This window comes from Anas platyrhynchos, chromosome 29 (assembly GCF_047663525.1).
Source record: "Anas platyrhynchos isolate ZD024472 breed Pekin duck chromosome 29, IASCAAS_PekinDuck_T2T, whole genome shotgun sequence".
NCBI lineage: Eukaryota > Metazoa > Chordata > Aves > Anseriformes > Anatidae > Anas > Anas platyrhynchos.
The window spans coordinates 1,512,260-1,531,308 of record NC_092615.1 but is presented as its reverse complement, the minus strand read 5'-3'; the positions used below and the strand labels follow the sequence as shown (position 1 = coordinate 1,531,308).

At 41.9% G+C, this 19,049-nt stretch overlaps 1 protein-coding gene across 12 annotated transcripts; it reads right to left on the bottom strand.

Annotated features, from left to right (window-relative positions):
• Positions 1 to 1,362: 1,362 nt before the first annotated feature.
• Positions 1,363 to 18,911, bottom strand: SUGP2 (SURP and G-patch domain containing 2). Of its 12 annotated transcripts, none has more exons than XR_011805283.1 (12): positions 18,714 to 18,848; positions 17,682 to 17,804; positions 14,886 to 16,538; positions 13,873 to 13,990; positions 12,773 to 13,281; positions 12,502 to 12,613; positions 11,168 to 11,685; positions 10,157 to 10,221; positions 9,351 to 9,487; positions 6,024 to 6,144; positions 5,839 to 5,953; positions 1,363 to 4,968 (listed from the first exon to the last, which is right to left on the bottom strand). XR_011805283.1 is itself a non-coding variant. In XM_072029289.1 (11 exons), exons 2-10 carry the CDS (start codon positions 17,794 to 17,796, stop codon positions 6,024 to 6,026), a joined length of 3,348 nt encoding a protein of 1,115 aa, XP_071885390.1. In that variant the 5' UTR covers positions 17,797 to 17,804; positions 18,833 to 18,911; the 3' UTR covers positions 1,363 to 4,968. The 12 variants fall into 12 exon arrangements, 9 of the variants coding, with proteins under 9 accessions (XP_071885390.1, XP_071885388.1, XP_071885386.1 ...); XR_011805284.1 differs by having other exon boundaries at positions 1,363 to 3,010; XR_011805285.1 differs by lacking the exon at positions 5,839 to 5,953 and having other exon boundaries at positions 1,363 to 3,010; positions 11,168 to 11,282; positions 11,402 to 11,685.
• Between the last annotated feature and the right edge of the window lie 138 nt (positions 18,912 to 19,049).

Genomic DNA, 19,049 nt, shown 5'->3' with positions numbered 1-19,049 from the left:
TATTTGGGAACAGACGTTTTCCACACCCTTCAGACTTTCCCGTGACCAGCTTTGCTCACAGCACCTGGCAGTAAACGACACCAGGCGCTTGTGACCATCCCATCCCATTGTTCTTTCTGTGGAAAAAAAAACTTAATTCCCAGCCCGGATTCCCATAGCGCGTGGCTCCAACCCCTTCCCTGAGGGGCATTGCTGGGCGGCACCTGTGGCGCAGCGGAGCAGAGGTGGCCCAAGCCTGAGGGACAGAAGCAGGGCCACCCAGCCACACCACAACCATCACCCCATGGCCCCACAGGGGATAACCCCAAACCCTGCACCCCACACTGTGACCCCTGAGGCCAGCCATGGACCCCGCTCCCACCCCCCTAAGATGGCCGCAGCGCCTCAGGGAGCGGCGCTCCTGTCACAACCCCACAGGCTGTGACCGAGGCCTGGGGGCCGTGGCCGCTCAGGGTCCCCACACCGGGCGCCGTGAGAGGACTTCAGAGGAAATAGAAGGAAAATCCCACTCCCTGGTGCCTAACGAAGCCCCTCGTTCCCTCTGGCTTTCCTAGTGCATGCTTCTCCAGCACCGTGGTGGGGCCAAGGTGTGGAAGTGACTGGTGGCAGGCGGCAGGGACAGCTGCTTTTTATTTCTCTTCTCTCTGTGCCAAATTACACCCAGAACAATTTGTCTTCTTTATTAGTAGTAGTAGCAGTATTTAGTATTTATTATATAGTATCATATAGTGGTTACACATAGGATTAAATGGTGAGTTTGGGAGGTGCATCCACATCACATATGTACACATCTGAGAAGGGATCCGCATCCTCAGAGCAACTTACGTGTCACTGCCAGCACTGAACAGGAACAGTTATTTCACTGGAGTTTTCTGTATGTGGTGTACACGATAAATCAGAACTGCACCAAACTGCCTTTACTACCCTTCCTCCCACTAACAATGGAAAATAGCCCACAGTAACTGCTGAGGCAAATAAAGCCAGAATTTATGGATTGGGACTTGTCAATTCTCTCTCATTTTAGATTGTTTTTCAAAGTTCTGATTTCCTATCCAACAACAGTTCCAGTTTCTGAAAAAGGTCTTGTAAACTGTTGAAAGATGGGAACTTTTGTTAATCCCATGAATGAAATAGTCTGTAACAGATAACTGCCAAAGAGGAAGTTGTTTAAAAATAGGATTTTCTTCCTTTGTATTTGCCGCTTTTCCATTGCTTCATTACCTAGGGGCAGGATAATGAGATATGACTTCCCTCTCAGAGCAAAGCCTTGGCTAGGAAGTGATTTTCAAGGAAATTAGCACAACTTTCTAATGACGTGAATTAGGCACCAAAGACTGAAGAGAACACACTGTGTGCTAGCACTTTCTTAAACAGCAGTAACTTTATTGCCCACAGATAATGCAAACATTTTCCACACTTGCTGCAATCCAGCAAGTTACCTACTTAACAAGGTTCACAAAAACTAGTTATTTCCGAAGTACCCTATTGTTCTTTGAGCATATTCTCATTTCAGGTGTTTATTATTGCTCAAATCTACAGTCTGGTTGTGATTGGCCACTCAGTCATGAGATATGCAGAATGACAGATGGTACAGCACTTCCAGGAGATCATTTTCAATTAGAAAATATACCTGCTTGTAGGATAGAAAACAATCCAAAATAACAGTATTTGAATTTCTGAGTCCAGACTTTCTTTGGGCACCATACATCAGGATAAACTTTAAAGCAGAACGGAATATCAATAGAAAAAAAAATACTGTACATTGATTTTGAGAAGTAACATCTCAGCACAGATTAAGTGTTCACACTAAGGATGCTGTAGTGTTGTCTAAAATAAACAAACAAAAACCAATAAATAGGAAAAATATCACTGATATTACACCAAAGAAAAGCCTTGAAGGCAAAAAAAAATCCATATTACTCCAACACAATTACTCCAAACAGTGTATTATTTATTAACTATAGTTCTTTTACTCTGTTAGAGCACCTCCCCCAAAATGGGGATCTCCTTATTTCTCTCCAACGAGAGCAAGCATCCCTTCTTCTAGAACCAGGTCCTTAAATATAATAAATTGTTGAAGGCAAAGGAGGAAAAGGAAGAAAAAGGCATAGCCAGGACTTCAGCTTGTCTAGTAAAGCATGCCACAGCTGTCAGTATAAAAGCAAGGGACAGGACACCTAGCCGGTATCTTTAGCAAAATAAACACTCTCACTTCACCTCTAAATAGAAGGTGGCTGCACAATTGTTAAATTTCATTTTGTTGCAATTTTCCCCCTCATATCCTGTCTTATAAAGGAATTTGAATTTAAAGGCAACAGTAAACCACACACATATACGTAAAGAGAAAGCTTTGCTCTCCCAAAGTCAGTACATAAAGAAAATCAGAGAGACAACTAATTCCTGGGATATGGGAATAAAAGGTAAAACTCTTGCATTCTGACTGGGGCACCTTGGTTTTGGCATTCCTGTGGAGTAACACTGCTGTGTATGGGTTTAAAGCACTGGAAGCCACATGAAACAGTGACTAAGAAATGATTTTAGTGGGTATTCTCAACAGAAACACTTAGCAGCACAGAAACAGAGGGACCTTCCTTCCCTCGTACACTATAAAATCCTGCTTTACACTAATGTAACACTGCATAATCTCAATTCCACTTGTTAGTGCCAAAAATGATGCATATCTCTTACAGATGGCCAAATTCACAAGCAAAACATTTAAACCAGAAATTGTTTAGTTCTACATTTATTGCAGATATTAAAAGATTAACAATGCTAACATGTTTACTTACACTAAAAAGAAATGTCAGTTATCCAATAACATAAGCAGCTAATGTTACTAGCTAAGCACTACTGCCAATTTGCACGGAACAGAAACTAGCAAATTGCTCTACAAGATTAATGGAGAAAAAAAAAAAAAAACAAAAAAACAACCAAAAGACAGTAGACACACCACTGAAGTTAGTTAAAATGTTCACTGAAGCTTGCAGTCTTCATGGAAGAGAGCCTGGAACTAAAATAACAGAAAAGAAGCTAGTAAACTTTAAACAAGGCAATGTATCTGCATAACAAACGTTTCACATGTACACGTATTTAAATTTTCAAATCAGAGCTGCCTGCAAAAGCAGGACAAAATATAAGGAAATTCCTTTTGGAAAAGGAGCGTAGGGTCATCTCTTGGTAACACAAGATAAAAGTGGCAAACAGCAACCCACTTTGAGAGCAACACTGGAATCTCAGCACCAATACTGCTCTGCTGATATCTCGTCCAAAATTAAAGTTTGGCACAAGAAAGATAGACCACACTACAGTCATCCAGGGTAGCAGATTAAGATTTTCCCAATGTTCACCTTTATTTTCAAGACAGCATTACACTCTGAATTGCAATCAGAAAGGAAGGTACCATTTTCCAATCTGGATACCAAGTTTTCCCAGATTGGGTAAGCAGGTGTTTAGCAAATGCACCCCAAACGGTACCATGCCCAACAAACTCGGGTTAAATCAGAGTATCACAGAATGCTGATCTGGGCGAGAGTGGATTTCAATCCAAAGTGAAACTGCACTTTGCCTTGTGCCTTTTTGCAAGGAGTGTAACATATAATCAAGACTGCTTCCAAAATGTGAATGTCAAAGAAGAGGTGAACTGGAAGTTTGCAAGGAAATACAAATCGTGAACAGAAATACTGGCAGCTTCATCAATGAAACTAAAAGAACAGCTTCTGAGTGGATCTGAGAAATAGCTCAGAAGCCAACAATATTGGTTCCAGATTGTCATTCTAAAACAGGCTGTGACTGACAGATCTCCTTTTTGCAACGCTCGAGTTTTTACATTGCATAACTGCTAAACAGGCACAGGAAAGAAAGAGAGGCAGTGAAGAACAAACCCAAATGGGAACATAACAGATAAGTGTACACTGCCAAATACCGTAACTGATAAACTTTAAAGTAGCCTGTGGTCCAAAATATAAATGGATTTTAAGTACTTCCAAGTAAAGCCTACGAGAACCCCCTAACCTATCCTTTAATCAAGTTTAATAACCAGATAAATTCATTTGTATTTCTGGCCTTCATGCTTCAGCTTCTTGCAATGTAAAGGTGAAGACACGTGATGCTCATGGAAAAACAACTACCAGCATGATATTTTTCTACACCTGCCATTATGGTTTTATTTACTGATCATGTGCTTCAAAGCAACTAAAACTGAGTGATCAGAAAATTACACCATGACATGATATTGTTTCTTTTGGTTTCACAGACTCATACTGTAAAGAAAAAAACAAGCTTGCATTTGTAACTAGAACTGGTTGTTACAGGCAAGAAAAGTTTGTTGCTACAGAATGAAAACGAAGACACTCCCTTTCAACCAGCAGGCTTTTTAATAGAGAGAGTATAATTTTGTTCTTTAAACAGCAGGTACAGGCAAGTTGATAACTGAAGAGCACATTTTCTTGCGTATTTGTCAGTTAGAAACTTGAGATGCTGCCACGTTACTGTGGGGTGCTATTAGTGGTGTACCACAAGCTCTTTGCTCTGCAAGAAGCATGATACAGGATGAAAACATCAGCACTCAATCCTAGTAAGCAGAACATGCGTCAGCTCAAGATAAACTCTTTAAAGAGAATGTCAGTGAAGTAGGTTTTGGTACTGTAACATTCAAGTGAAGACTTTTGACTTGTTTGAGAAAGGAGTATGCTAAAAAGTGTGATATTACATTCTGTCACTTTCAGTAATCCAGTCACAGATCTCTCTCTTATTGATGTGCTAGCCTGAAAAAGATGAATGATTGGACCTTGTGGTAACACTGCTAAAACTTTCATGTCTTCAGAGCTGCTTCACCAAGAAGTTAGGAATTGCTTTTTGTTGAAGCAGAGTAGATTAATCCAGTCTTCTCTTTCAGTATGTTCCGGAATAGTCCCTCAGAATGACAAGCTTTTTGTCTTATTTCCTGGGATTTTTTCCAATCAAGAACTTCTGCAAAACAAATGTTTAATAGAAACAGAAATAACTCTCTGAACTGATGGTCTTAAAAAACCGATGCTCCGCTTCTGATTATCTGACTTCCAAGTATCTTCCTTCAGCATTTTCTGCAGACAAATGGACTGCACCTGGTCATGACTTAAAACTTCTTTGAGAAGGAAAGAGATTACTCAAGAATTTGCTGGACAAGAGCTGCAAATTTGTGTAAATCAAAAATTACACATAAAATATGTACTGCTTGCTTGCTACAATGGAAAACCTTAGCAGCTGAAGTTTTCAAGGAAGAGTTTAGCGTTCTCAGACTCAGATGAACTGAGTTATTCATCCTACACTTATAATATAGAATCCTATATAAAATAAGTACACAGGTAGAGATTCTTCTTGAAATTGGTGTGTAGAGGAAAAGAAACTGCTTTATGCAGACTCCAGAAATGAATCAGAAGATTAGCCCATCAACAAAATGTAGTAAAATATAAACTGGACTGCCTTGCATTAAGATCTGAATTTCTGAGAAGGTTCTTGGCTTCAGAAAGGAACAGAGCTGAAGCAGGCTAGTCATGTTGTTTTGTAGTAAGCCATCTCATCACAAAACAGGCAAACTTGGCCAAAGAGAGAGGTAAACAGGCACTTCCGAGAACAAAATCAGTTGTTTCTTCCTCAGAAGATGACATCCAAGTTGTTAGCTTGCACAATTAAATACAAGACTAACTTTAACCTTGGAAAATGTTTTAATACATTAGCGTTCAAGTCCACTACTACAGAACAAATTGTTCTTCATACTGGCATACTCTGCTGAAGATCTTTCACACAGCAGCCTTTGCATATCCATGCACTTTCTAGTGAGCGAGTCTCTTTATGTCATACCTAGAAAGTAAGATTTGGGGTAATTCAGCAGTTCAAGGTAGGGCTGGATTTTCTTGAAACGTTAAGGAGCCAGATAAACCCATGGAAACAACCATATTTTCTTGGTAAGGGAAGACTAAAAAAAAAAATAATGGTATTTTAATCTTTGCAGGAATTCACAAACCAGACTTGCCCATTGCACATACCTATTTACTTGCTCTTTTCTGCCTGTACATTTGTATCATTCTTTGACGGAAAACATCAAATGCATCTTCTTTATTTTCTTCCCCTGCAACACCCAAGCCCTCCCCTGCAGAGGTAGCACCCCTAGGGAGTAAAATGAATAGTTAGAACACACTGTTTCCGTTACATTTGACAATGTGCAGAAGAGATCTTAACAATACCTTCCAACAGACACAATTCGAGTGGAAAGTACCTCTGCTTCACTTGGGGGGAGGAAGAGAGCAAAGGCTTGGTACCTGACATACCAGATCAACTATAAAATAATGCCCACCTCCCGTTACACATGCAAACACCCACTAGAAGAAAATGTTCCTACCATATTAAGGGAACAGCATAGATAGAATCATCTAACAGATCAAATTCTTACATGAATTTTTGTATTAACCACTTTATTCATGGCAGATAGGATTCTCTGTTGAAAAGATGGTGAAAATTGCCTCGTTTCTTACAATTCAAAAACTGCAGAAGTCAGAGACATTGAGGAGTAAGTAGGAAACACCACTAACTCTGCATGAAAGATGAAATTTTTACCAAGGGAACATAATGCTGCTTGCCTGAGATTTCTAGTACCCCAAGCAAGCTAAAGTCTTGCACAACAGACACCACAGACAAAACCTGGAGGTCCTGCCCTTTCAAGAAAAAAAAGTCATTAACTCATCTCTCTTCATCCAAACTTGCCAACAGAAGCAGACAGGCCTCAACTATATCAAAACAGCTTTTTACCCGGGAAGCAGATGGGAGAGGATGACCCACAAGAACGCAGAGACACAAATAATTAACAAAAACATCTCTTTCTCCAGGCTATTTGCATAGGCCATACCCATTACCAAGCTAAGATTAATGAAAACTCTGCCACAGGAATGGAACCCCGTGCCAGCTTTATCCTCCAGGTCAGTTACGTAAGTGTTACCTATTAGAGATTTAATTACATGAAGTAGGAAAAACTTCTCAGATTGCCCCATGTACTGAAATTAATCTGAGAATCTTAGAGAAAAATGGTTCTTATCTAAGTTCTGTAATAACAGGTCCACTTAAGCCAAGTAGGTTGTTGTGCAAGTCTAAAAGAACATTCAAAGGCTCTGAGATGGAAATTCAACTTTACAGTCCACAGCAGAAATCCTGGATGCTCTTTTTATTTCTGAATGGTACTTGAGTCTGACATTGCAGCTGTATGAACAAGTAAAGTCACATTTTAAATTACATTTAGAAGTAAAGCCCCTAAAAGATCCTCTTGATTTCTTGGTCTAATGAAGGCCTATTGTTCCCACAATATGCTCCCTGCATTTAAGGCCTTCCCAAAAAGAATTCGACAGCTTACAGAATACCAAATACCTTATATATACACACTCTTAAAACACTTATTTGAACTTTTTTTTTTTTTTAAGAGCATGAATTCTTTGAAGCAGACACCTCATTTGCTGATTCCATTACATAATGGCTGCTTCATACTTCCAATTAGAAAGAACGCTTTTTTTTGTTGATGGTTACACTATAGTTCCTCTTCTAGGCTACTTTCAGAATAAAGAAACTAATCAAAGACATAAGATAATTACTCACTGGAATGTCTATTCCACAACAGTGTTCTGCCTTTAAGTGGGTGTGTTTTGTTTTTTTCTTTGTTTTGGTTTTAGGATGCCTCTTGAACTATAGAATGGGCCATAATTTTTCCAATAAAAACGAGCCTCAGGTTCCACTAACAACTGATGTGCCTCCATGTATCAATTTTAGATACCAGCATTATATAATGATCAAGATAAGCTCTATGCTGGGATTGGAGTGGCTACGATTATTAATCCTTCCCGTTTTGCTCAGAGGAGATAAGACAGCACATGGACTTTTAAACAAGTCATCAGTAGAAGAGCTGGGAGGAGAAATGGGGAGGAAAGTGTAGAGGCTACAGGTTGCTAAGTGAAAAAAAAACAACAGCACTGTATCAAAGCAACAAACAAGGGAATGCAAAATGTTAAGTTGCACTGGTTTCATTCTCACTGAGAATGTATTGTTCACAGAATGACTTCAGCTGGAAAGTAAAGAGAGGTAGACACCGTGAAAACAGTCAGATATGGACTTACCTCTTTGTTACAGAAAAAGTAACCAAGTTTTTGTAAGGGGTACAGAAAGCAGACCTTCACTACTTTGGAAAAACAGTATTTTCATATACTAAATTGCAGTTCTTAACCACAGCCAGAAACTTTTAGAATGTGAGGGACTAACTGTCAGATAAGCTACAATTAGCCTACGATTAGCTGTGCAGCAAGACTTGTGCTTTAGAAATGAAATAAAATTACTATTATCTTTGGTCCCAACAAGTTCTGAAGTTAAGAACCCGAGGTTCTAAACATTTGTGATCACCAGACAGCCATAGGAGAGGTGCACTGCTCTGTCATTGTCCATTTGCTGCAGATAAAAGATCGATGGAAAAAAAAGTAATGGCCACGAGACCACAGGGAGCCGTTAAGAAGAAAGGAAAACAAACAACTGGAAGTGTGCCACCAATTAAAATGACCAATACTGTGAAAAGCATGAAAAGAAAATAGAAATCCCTGCAGAAACCAGAATGTTAACCCACAAACTATATGCATGGACTTGAGAGCTTAGCAGATGGGTTTAGATAGAAATAAATTGATTCTGCCTCCTTATTCAGTCAGAGAGTTGAAGGAGATATTATCCGTTCTCTGTGCTGGCAGCAGTGGACACTGGATACAGCAACTTTAAAAGACAAAACAAAGATTCAAAAACAAAACTACACTTAAAAGGAAAAAACACACTTACCTTGCAGATGCACTTACCTCTTTCAGCATGCAGTGGAATGCATTACGTATTTACAGTGAAAATATTTTTGTTGCCTACATCTAGGGAGTACTGTTTATAATATTCCTAAAATCTATTTATGTGTTATGTATGTACCTAGCACGGCAGCAAGATTCCCAGGATAATACTAGGTGTAAAAAAAATAAATAAATACACCAAACAAAACACCTCCTGAATAACAGAGGCACACAGGTATCTTTAGAAGTGTCCACACCCTGCAGCATTCACACTGCAGCCTTCAGTGATGTCAAATTGCACAGCAAGGAACAGCCACCTTCCAGACCACACTTTGCCCAGCCTGGCCAGAAAAATGCGTGGAGTCTCCACGCTCAACTTTGCTGAGGCCAGAGGCCAACATCAAGAAGGAAACAAAACACGGAACTGGCCACATCAAGGTGGGTTAGATTAAAATAGTTGCTACCAGAATCCCAGCCTTTTTCACAGCTGTCAGATTTCTGTATTTTGTTCCCATTACATACACTTTTACAGGCTCTCTGATTCCTTTTCCTCGTGTACCCAGGCCATGTCCTTCTTGCCAGCCCATCTTCTGAAGCATCTGGAAACCTACATTCCTGTTTGTCAGTTTCTTGTGTGAAAATTCTAAATCTTTTGGTTTCTGTGGGGAGGAAAAAAATTTTAAAAAGATTTTGTTGTTAGTATAGAGGAAGATAATATATTAAAAATTAATCCCCCCCAAAAGCGTATAAACTAATTGTCTTTAAGATTCTGGAAATGCAAAATTATGTTTTAAGCAGCACTTCCTGTAGCCACACAAAAAAGTCTGAGAGTAAACATCTGTATTGCTAGTTTACCAAAAAAATTATATATATATATATATATATATATATATATATATTTCGGGTTCAGAATCTGTTTAATTACATTATTAAAATAGAGTACACTTTCATATTTTAAATGGTAGTTTTGTTTTGTTTTTTTTATTAACAACCACTAAACGATCTAATGACTGAATCCATACTACAAATACAGCAGCAGGCAAATGGTATTTCATTAAATGTTCTAAAAAAATTACATTTTCCAGACAGCAATGCACTCCTTTCTTTCGTAACACACAGCTATTCAATAGTGCTTTAATCATAGAATGTTTAATTTCGACAGAGGACAAGATAACAGGAGTCATGGCTCTCTTCAGATTTAGTCTTTTTGAGAACCAGGCTTTTACGATTTTAATTTGAATTTTTGACAATAACACATTTTCAGAGGCTATTTCCTACAAAGACAGTTGATTCTCAGAATGCAACGGCAAACCAGAAGAGTTCTTTACCTTCTTCTTCTTTGTAACTGGGCAACCACGAGGCCTATCATAAGCAATTCTGACAGGTTCGTGCACTGCAAGTCAAATCAAAGACAAGAATCAGCTGTAAAGAAAACCAATTTTAATATAGAATTCAAAAAGTACATGCTCTAGTGGAACTCTAACTCAATGCCTTGGCCTAAGGCCAGAATCATCAAGAAAGATCAAAATGAAAAAAAAAACACCACCCAACGACAACAACAACAAAGAGTCAGACAACTCCCCTCTGCCCCCCAAACTACATAAAAAAAAGGAGAATCAAGTGCATTCATGCATAGAGTTTGGGATATATCTTGCCAGCAATACACTGATGGATGATAAGGACTTTAGGCCTTCCTTTTCCATGAGCTTCTGTAATACTCTGACAGAAAATTCAGACTGGACCTATATGGGGTTATTGTATATCATTTTCATATCACAAATGACAGCCTTCACCAATAAATATCATTACACAGAGAAAACACATTTGTTAAAGCAGCTGCAGAGCACATATGATCAGCTTTAAGCTACTTATCTCTCAATTTTTAGGATATCATGACCCACCTCCCTGCTGTGGCTGTATTGACAAAATTTAGCAGGCCAATCCAAAGTCTAAATATATTTATAGAGTTGTCAGATACTCAAAATGTGTTCAGTGCTATACTTAGGCCTGTTAAACCTGTCATACACTGATGAACTGAAACCTGCAAAAATTACTACTGTGGGTTTTTTAAGCCCCAGAAAAAAGATAACATTCACATACATCAGAGGTAACTGAGGAATGATGTTTTACGCAGGTAATCTCTGTCTCAAATAACAAAGTTTGCTATTATGCCACAATACAAAAAAAAGTCACACCATTTATTCAGAATTTCCTTTTCCATCTCAAGTGAACACTGTATTCATTTTTGTTAATCTTTCAGCCAATAACAATCGGTAACAAAGTACATAAAAGGCACAAATTCTGTACTGATATGCACAAAACTTACTTGTAGCACTCACCTTTTGGTTCTTCTATGAGGCATATCCTTTTAGAGGCAGGAATCATACCGACTTTCAGAGACTTGCTGCTGATTCGTTTGCGGGGAAATAAGGTACCAGGAGCAGGAGTTGATGCCTGTGTTGACAGATTTGGTATAGCACCATCAGATGATGTAGCTAGCTGCTTTTCACCTGTTGAAATTTCCTCTCCTGTCTTGGAAATCAACTCTTCAGCAAGGTTTTCCGCACTTCTACCTGCTGAGATATCATCCTCTTCTCCCTCCTCTGCTTGCTCGATTTCTTCCAAAGGTCGAGAAATATCCTCTTCAAACTCAGCTTCCTCCTCATTGTCTTCCTCCTCTTCTTCTTCATCTTCCTCCTCCTCCTCTTCTGAAATATCCAAATTTCTCTCTTCAGGTTTAGCATTTTCCCCAGCATCGGTTGCTTCTGGCACAGCACTGAAGTTGATAGATGGACATAACTCATAGACTTTCATGCGGTAAAATTTGAAAGCAGAACTGCTACGATCCTGTAGAAACCTGGACAAAAATTACAGTGAAAACTAGTATCAGTAAGATTTTCTTATCTACAAGCAAGATACTATAAATAAATCTCTTATTAGCTTTTTGAATAGTCATTCCAGATGTTTTTGAAGAACTGTAGGATTCCCCTACAACATGTGCTAAGTACAGCAGTCATTCTCCTTAGCTCTTAAGAGGTGTGGTTCCCAAATTGCATTGTGAAGAATTTAGTACAATTATCTTCATTATGCAGATGGACAAACTAAGACAAAAAGCTAGCTCTAGATCACCCAGAAGGCAAACAGCAGACCCCAGAAGAGAATTCAGGCCTTCCAAATTTCAGTTATGTGGTGTATGTAGAAATAGATTTATTGATTCTGAGGGAGACAGAAAAAACAACAGGGCTCCAATTTTGTTGGCACAGTACAACTAGAAGTGAAAGATCTGTGCTAATTTATGCTGGGGCACATAGGCCATTGTAATCAAAGCCTCATTTAAAAGAAAAAATAAAAAAGATTGAAAACACTTTTGGCAGAACACTTATTTCAAGATGCAAGCTGACTACTTAGGATACAAAAGAAAAAGAATAAATATTTCAGTATACGTGCATTTTGGAGAAATGATTTTCTTTCTTAGTTATTTTGGACATTTACCATTAATAGAGGTGCTGAACAGGACAAGAGGAAGTATTGCTCAAAATCCTCCATCCCTAAACATATCAAATAAAAGCATGCGTGTCAAAAAAATAATAAAAGGAAATCTCACTTTAAAAATCGTTTAGCTATATTTTGATTTTTCTTACTGGTCAGACAGATAAACGTGTAGGTTACTCACCACAGATCTGGGTTATCTGCACTGTTGTCTATGCTGAACTGCTCAATTTCTGGTCCTACCTGAGCAACAAACTTGGCAAGCTTCTCAGCAGTTTCCATCGTTTTAGCATCCACTGCAGAAAACAGAACACTCCTTATCTACAGAGCCATACAAAACCTACATCACTGGAAGGTCAGCACAGTTTAGAACTATCTGCTTTCACAGAACAAATGATGATTAGAATTTCCAGTTTAATTTGCAGTTTAAAATCTAATCCTGAACTGTCACTTACCATCAGGAAACTGAGAGGGCAACGGTAGGAAAAGTTCAGATGGTGCCAATAAATCCTCAGAATCCGCCTTTTCTTCTGCTGGCAGAGGGGCCTCTGAACTGGTGGCACATTGCAAAGATGAGGTTGCATCAAGAGAAGAATTCTTCTCAGATGTGTTGGTTTCTGACATAGAAGGCTTTGATTCGACTGAACTCTGAAGATGCTTGTCCTGGTGTTTCAGCATTGTGCCAGCTGAAAGCACGGTCTGTGTCCCTATGGTTGCTCTCCTCACCTTCCTTCCTCGAATTCCATGTTGTGCAATAATTCCCAGCCTTTTCCTTTTAAATAGCCTTCTCTTAATACTTGCGACTTTCCTGGCATACAACATAGCTCTGACCGATTCTGTTGCAGCATCTTCTAGTGTTCTGCCCTCACCACCTGCCTCTTTTCCCAATGATGTCCGTCTCTGCACCTCTGATAACTTCAGCCTGTAGTACTTGTATTCTAGACTATCTTCATCAGACAAGAACCTAAATAAAAAGAAAATTATACACATAAAACAAAGCCTAAACCTGAAAGCCTAAGAGGCAACTTCATTTCGAAAGCAACAAGTAAATATAAAGTCTGCCAAGCAAATAAATGATGGAAGGTTTTGACATAAATCTGTTGGCTTGTAATTAATCAGCTATGCTGCAATTCACACATGGAGCGACACTGTCATATTAAAAGATTATTACACTTGGAAGCATCTCAGCTTTCATTTTCCAACATTACTTGTAGAACGCTAGTAAGTCTGAAATGTTACTATATATTTATTTTAACCGCATTCGTTTAATATTTTCACCTTGTAAATGTAAATCATTTTGAGTACCTTGAACTTGGATTGACATACAGTCATTCTTGACAGATCAAAAGGAACGAGGTCTACTACACAAAACAGGAGCAAGAGGACAATTTCCAGGGACATTAGGAAGCACGCAGATTTCCAAATAATCTAGTTAAATATACAACAGGCTTTGATCTTACACCCGTTGAATAAAATAGTGAATTTAATGAAATATAATCCAAATACCTTCAGGAGAGCAAAGCAGTAGCAGGGCATACTGTTCAAACACACCTACCAGTATTCAGGACTGTTCTTTTGAGCATTTCTCTCTTTGGCAGACAAGGTTCCCGAAACAATGCTGTTCACTAGCTGTTCAATTGTCTCTACAATTTTCCGATCAGCTCGCTGGGGGACTGTAGGAAGAAATAAAATGCAGCCATTGAGTTATTTTCATCGACAGGGTATGAATACGTCACCTTTGTTATTCTTTGGCATATTGACGTTTGCGATTTTTCAACGTATTGGCACAAAAAATGCCCGCTCTTGGTACTGAAAGAAATTAAGGAGAATTAACAAAATAAGTCCCATTCGAGCACTACTCTGAAAGGGGTTAGTTGCAAATTATTAGTCACTTGGTGTCTGTGTTGCAAGACCTCACTGCAAAAGTATCCAAAATTCAATTAGGGAAGAGCAGATGAGTACAGTCATGGCTAGGAATGCTTTAGACAGGATGAACTGGCCTAAGACAGCAGGAAAAATGGCATTCCTATAGATTTTATGTAAACAACTTAAAAATATGGGCCTGCATCTGATAAAACTGGTAATGGTAATGTCTCGGACTCTGCTTATATGCCAATATTTATCCTGTAACATAGCCAGCTGCAGGTGTGGTCATGGCCTATCGGGAAGATGTGATGTTAGAGGATAGGGCAGCTGAGGTAGCCAAATTGTGCCAGCTGAAAGCACAGTCTGTGTCCCTAGGTTGCTCTCCTCACCTTCCTTCCTCAAATTCCATGTTGTGCAATAATGCACGAGGTGAAAATCCTTGAGTTGAAACATTCATGCATGTGGGAGAGGGCAGGAAGGGGATGTACTTTCATCTGTACAGCCTGGCACAGAACTGGAAGTGATAGCTACAGCAGACAAAATTTCCTGCCTCAGCACTGCTAGGGATTTACATGGAGTTCCCAGAATTTGGAATTCCTGACCTAGTAAAGCCATAAAAGATACGAGATGAAGCAGTAGTGACAAATAAAGCAATTATGAAGCAATTATATACTGCGAGGCATTCTACAACCGTTCACTCACTTGTAACTTGAGTGTCAGGAGGGGGATTTTGAAGCTGCACTGTGGACTCTGCTTCAGCTTTTTTCATCTGAATTGGATATCCGCTTTTCTCTAACCAAGCCTTCAAGTTTTCAATGTACTCTCTTCCAAACAACATGGAATCATCGAAATTGGGGAATAGTGTCGGTGCTGGAGCCATTTCCTGGAGCCCTACAGCTTCAAGTATTTTCTCTTGCCTGAAAACAGATGCTAACGCGAAGGTCTGACCCAGAAGTGCTAAAGACTTACGACAAAGAGAAACAGTGGTCTCAAAAGCACTTGCCATTACTCTGGGGTTACCAAAACCACTGGTCTTAATGCTTAACTCGTAAGCATTGCAGGCCATGAGCAGAGGTGTAACACCTTTTAGCAGGCGGTCTTGTAGCCTCATTATATATTTATCAAAAGGTTTTATTATTTCAAAGAAGCAGTTCTTTGTTTTCACAGCACCCTTGTCCAACAGCATATTTAAAAATTCATTGTCCACCTTGGGAGTTTTCAAAGCAGCATGTTGTAAACTCCTGATAGTGTAGAAACAGTAATCTCTGTGTTCTGGCTTGAGGGAGCATTTGAACGAAGCAAGCATTTTCGCACAGGTTTCTGTCTCCAGCTCAAAGAGAGCTCCGAAGAGCCGGGAAAATTCCGCATCGTTTTTTATGGCGTGAAATCCAGCCCACTTTATGATTTGTATTCCAAACGTTGAGAAAATGTCAGACTTGTCCACAAGATCAAAATTGAGATTTCTAAAAACGTGCGCAGGCTTTGGAAGCCTGAGAATAGGTCTCTGGGCTGTTAGAGCTGGCCTTTGAATAGGGCGCTGGAGAGGCACTGGCCTCAGGTTAGGGCGTTCAGCAATTTCTGGCAGTTGATCAGGTTGCACAGCTGGGTTCTGCTCAGGGCCTGGCTGCAGTTTTTTCATGTTCCACTTCTTTAGGGGAGCTTTGATATCTGCTTTGAATATTTTCGTTTTAGCAGCGCCCCTCGCAATACGTTTTCCTCGCAGAACTCTGCCCCTGCCAATGTTGCCCCTCCGCACCGGGGGTCGGAACTCGCTGTCAGACTGAATCACAAACTCCACCTCGTACTCCTGGCTTTCCATGTTGCCATACTCATCTTCCATGAGTCCCGGCGATCTAAAATCACCTAAAATATCTGCAGAACTAAAGTCAGCTTCATGCGGTCCAGTGGATTCCCAAGAGTCGGGATGACCGTAGTCCTGGTCGTGAGAAGCCAGGTTCCCAAACTCCCGGTCGTGAGCCGCGGGGTGCCCGTACTCCTGATCGTGAGAGGCCGGGTGCCCGTACTCCCGGTCGCGAGATGCTGGGCGTCCATACTCCCGATCATGCGTAGCCGGGCGCCCGTATTCCCGGTCACGAGCTGCTGGGCGGCCAAATTCCCGTTCTCGAGATGCTGGGTGGCCAAACTCTCGGTCACGAGTCACCGGGCGGCCGTATTGTTCGTGGTAATAGTTCTCTTTCCTAATGAGAGGGCTCGCAGCTCTGTAAGAAGGTCCCGGGAACTCATCTCTAGGGTCTTCACTCCATTCATCGTGGGGATGGTGCTGGGCATTGTCGTATCGTCCATCATCGTGGAAATTGTCTTCGTATCTTGGTCTTGGGACAGGCCTTGAATGAGCTGCAATGAGAAAAACAGAAATACGCTGATGCACTGAAGTAGTCTTAGGAAAAAAAAATATAATAGGCACATTTAGACGCTTGCAGAGTCGATGTACCAAAACTTTTGAAGAACAGTGTGCATCCCGAACTTTAGGATAGCCCTGTTTGCTTTTCTATATCCATTGAACAACTCGTAATATGTAAAAAGCAACAAATGACCCAAAATGCCTATGTGTACATTGCAAAACAATTTATTAAATCCTCTTCTGCTCTTGTTAAAGCTGAAATACAAGTTCTGCTAGAAAGCCTCTTTTCTACTCGATCACAACTTTCTCAGTCTAGGAAGATTCCAATATTGTGTGAATAATGCTTCTACTGAGACCTCTCTGGTGTAAAAAAATCAGAAGCTCTGTTCTCACACTGAATGCCAGGATTCCACAGCTGAACAGAAGATATTTTCTACAAATTCATATGCAATCATCTGAGATAACATTGCAGGCAGAAATACTAGAATTTCCTGTACGGTATCCAGGAATCCCAAATGTGGAACTTAAATTCAGAAGGCAAAAGATTAAGTATTTAAAAGAAGTAATTCCTTTGAAGCTAAGACAACTTAAAGAAAACAGATCTCGTTTTAAAACACCCAGCTTTGTATGAATGTAATCCATGTTATTTACCTAGACATTTTAAATATGAAATTTAGGAGACAAAAGAATTTGCAGATGTTTTATATGCATTCCCTAAATTAAAATCCCACTTTTAGTTTTTTTTTTTTTTTTTTCCTCTAAAAAAAACACAAAATACAAAGATTCAAAAGCCTCAAATGCACCCCTACATTTATTTAACTTATCAGACATCAACAGAATTCCACCCTGCAGTGATGTCTCTGGAGACCGCCCTGAAATTGGACCCACTCTCAGATGCAGCCCAAACAGAATTCCTTTGTTTAAAATTCGGGTTTTGCCTGGAATTTGCACTCCACATTAAAATAGCGTTAGCCATACCAAGCCATTAGCCTCTAAAATGAAAATGGATGTGGAAAAACACCAGCACGAGTCCACGTTTCAGGCAAATACGCCTAAGCAGCAGCCAAGAAATCGAAGAGAGCTATCGCCACGGCAGCCGCTGTAATCCACGGCACGTCATGCCCGGGTTCCTTTACCTTTAAAATGATGGATTGTGTTGTCTATAGCGTCAGTCCGCTCCATGCGATACCTCTTAACTTTGTCCTGCACCACAGCATCAAACGTCTCCCGTGTGATCCGCCGAGAGGCCATTTTTCCCCCTGTAGCAAAACAGCACAATGCGGTCCCTGACCGGGGCACGGCCGCCGGAGAGATCTTCCCGCTGCCGGCACATTCCGGGCGCCCACCGGGTTCAGCCAAGGCGGATTCCCGAGAGTGCCTGGTGGCAGCAGCTCCTCCCTCAGTCCCCCCTCCCCAACCCTCTCAGCTCTCCCCTCAGCCCTATTAGCTCCCCCTCAGCCTCCTCTGCTTCCCCTCACGCCTCCCCATCCCTCAGCTCCCCTTCATCCCTCTTAGCTCCCCTCAGCCCCCTGATCTTCCCCTCAGCCCCCTCCTCAGCACTCTTTCTCAGCCCCCTTATCTTCCCCCTCAGCCTGTCTTCAGCTGCCTCATCTTCCCCTCAGCCCCTTCATCTTCCCCCCTCAGCCCCCTCATCTTCCTCCTCAGCCCCCTCATCTTCCTCCTCAGCCCCCTCATCTTCCCGTCAACCCCTTCTCAGCCCCCCATCTTCCCCCTCAGCCCCTTCATCTTCCCCCTCAGCCCCCTCATCTTCCTCCTCAGCCCCCTCATCTTCCTCCTCAGCCCCCTCATCTTCCTCCTCAGCCCCTCATATTCCCCCTCAGCCACTCTTTAGCTCCCTCATCTTCCCCTCAGCCCCCTCAGCTCCCTTCTCAGCCCCTCTTCAGCCCCCTCACCTTCCCCTCAGCCCCTTCATCTTCCCCCTCATCTCCCCTTCTCAGCCCCTCTTCAGCTCCCTCACCTCCCCCTCAGCCCCCTCATCATCCCCTCAGCCCCTTCTCAGCCCCCTCAGCCCCTTCTCAGCCCCCCCCATCTCCCCTCAGCCCCCTCCCACCCCCCCCTCGCCCAACCTGAGGCGAAGCCCGGCGTGAGGGGGGGCAACACCCGCAACCACCACCACCACCACCACCACCACCTCCCGCCCTCCTCACCCCTCAGCGGGCCCCCCCCGGGCCCTGGCAGCCCGCCGCCCCTCTCGGAGGCCCCGTGAGGAGGGGAGGCCCCGCCCCGCCCCGCGACCCGCCCCGCCGGGCCCCGGCCCTGCCCTCACCGAGGCGGCGGCGCCCCCCGCCCGGCCCCGCACCCCCCCCCTCCCCTCCGCCCGGGAGCCTCCCAGCATCCCCCGCGCTCCTCCCCCCTCCCCCGCCCCCTCCCCTCTGCCTGTGGCGGCTCCCGCACACTGCGCCTGCGCACAACGCGCCCGACCGAAAGCGGGGGGGAGGAGTCGGCGCGGCGCGCATGCGCAGTAGGAGCCTCCGTGCTCTTTT

Coding starts and splice junctions, on each gene's coding strand:
- SUGP2 (XM_072029289.1), bottom strand. CDS start 17,796: ATGGCCTCTCGGCGGATCACACGGGAGACGTTTGATGCTGTGGTGCAG. Junction 13,991..14,885: donor TCCTGACACTCAAGTTACAA/GTGAGTGAACGG, acceptor TTCTTCCTACAG/TCCCCCAGCGAGCTGATCGG. Junction 6,145..9,350: donor ATCAGAGAGCCTGTAAAAGT/GTATGTAATGGG, acceptor TTTACTCCCTAG/GGGTGCTACCTCTGCAGGGG.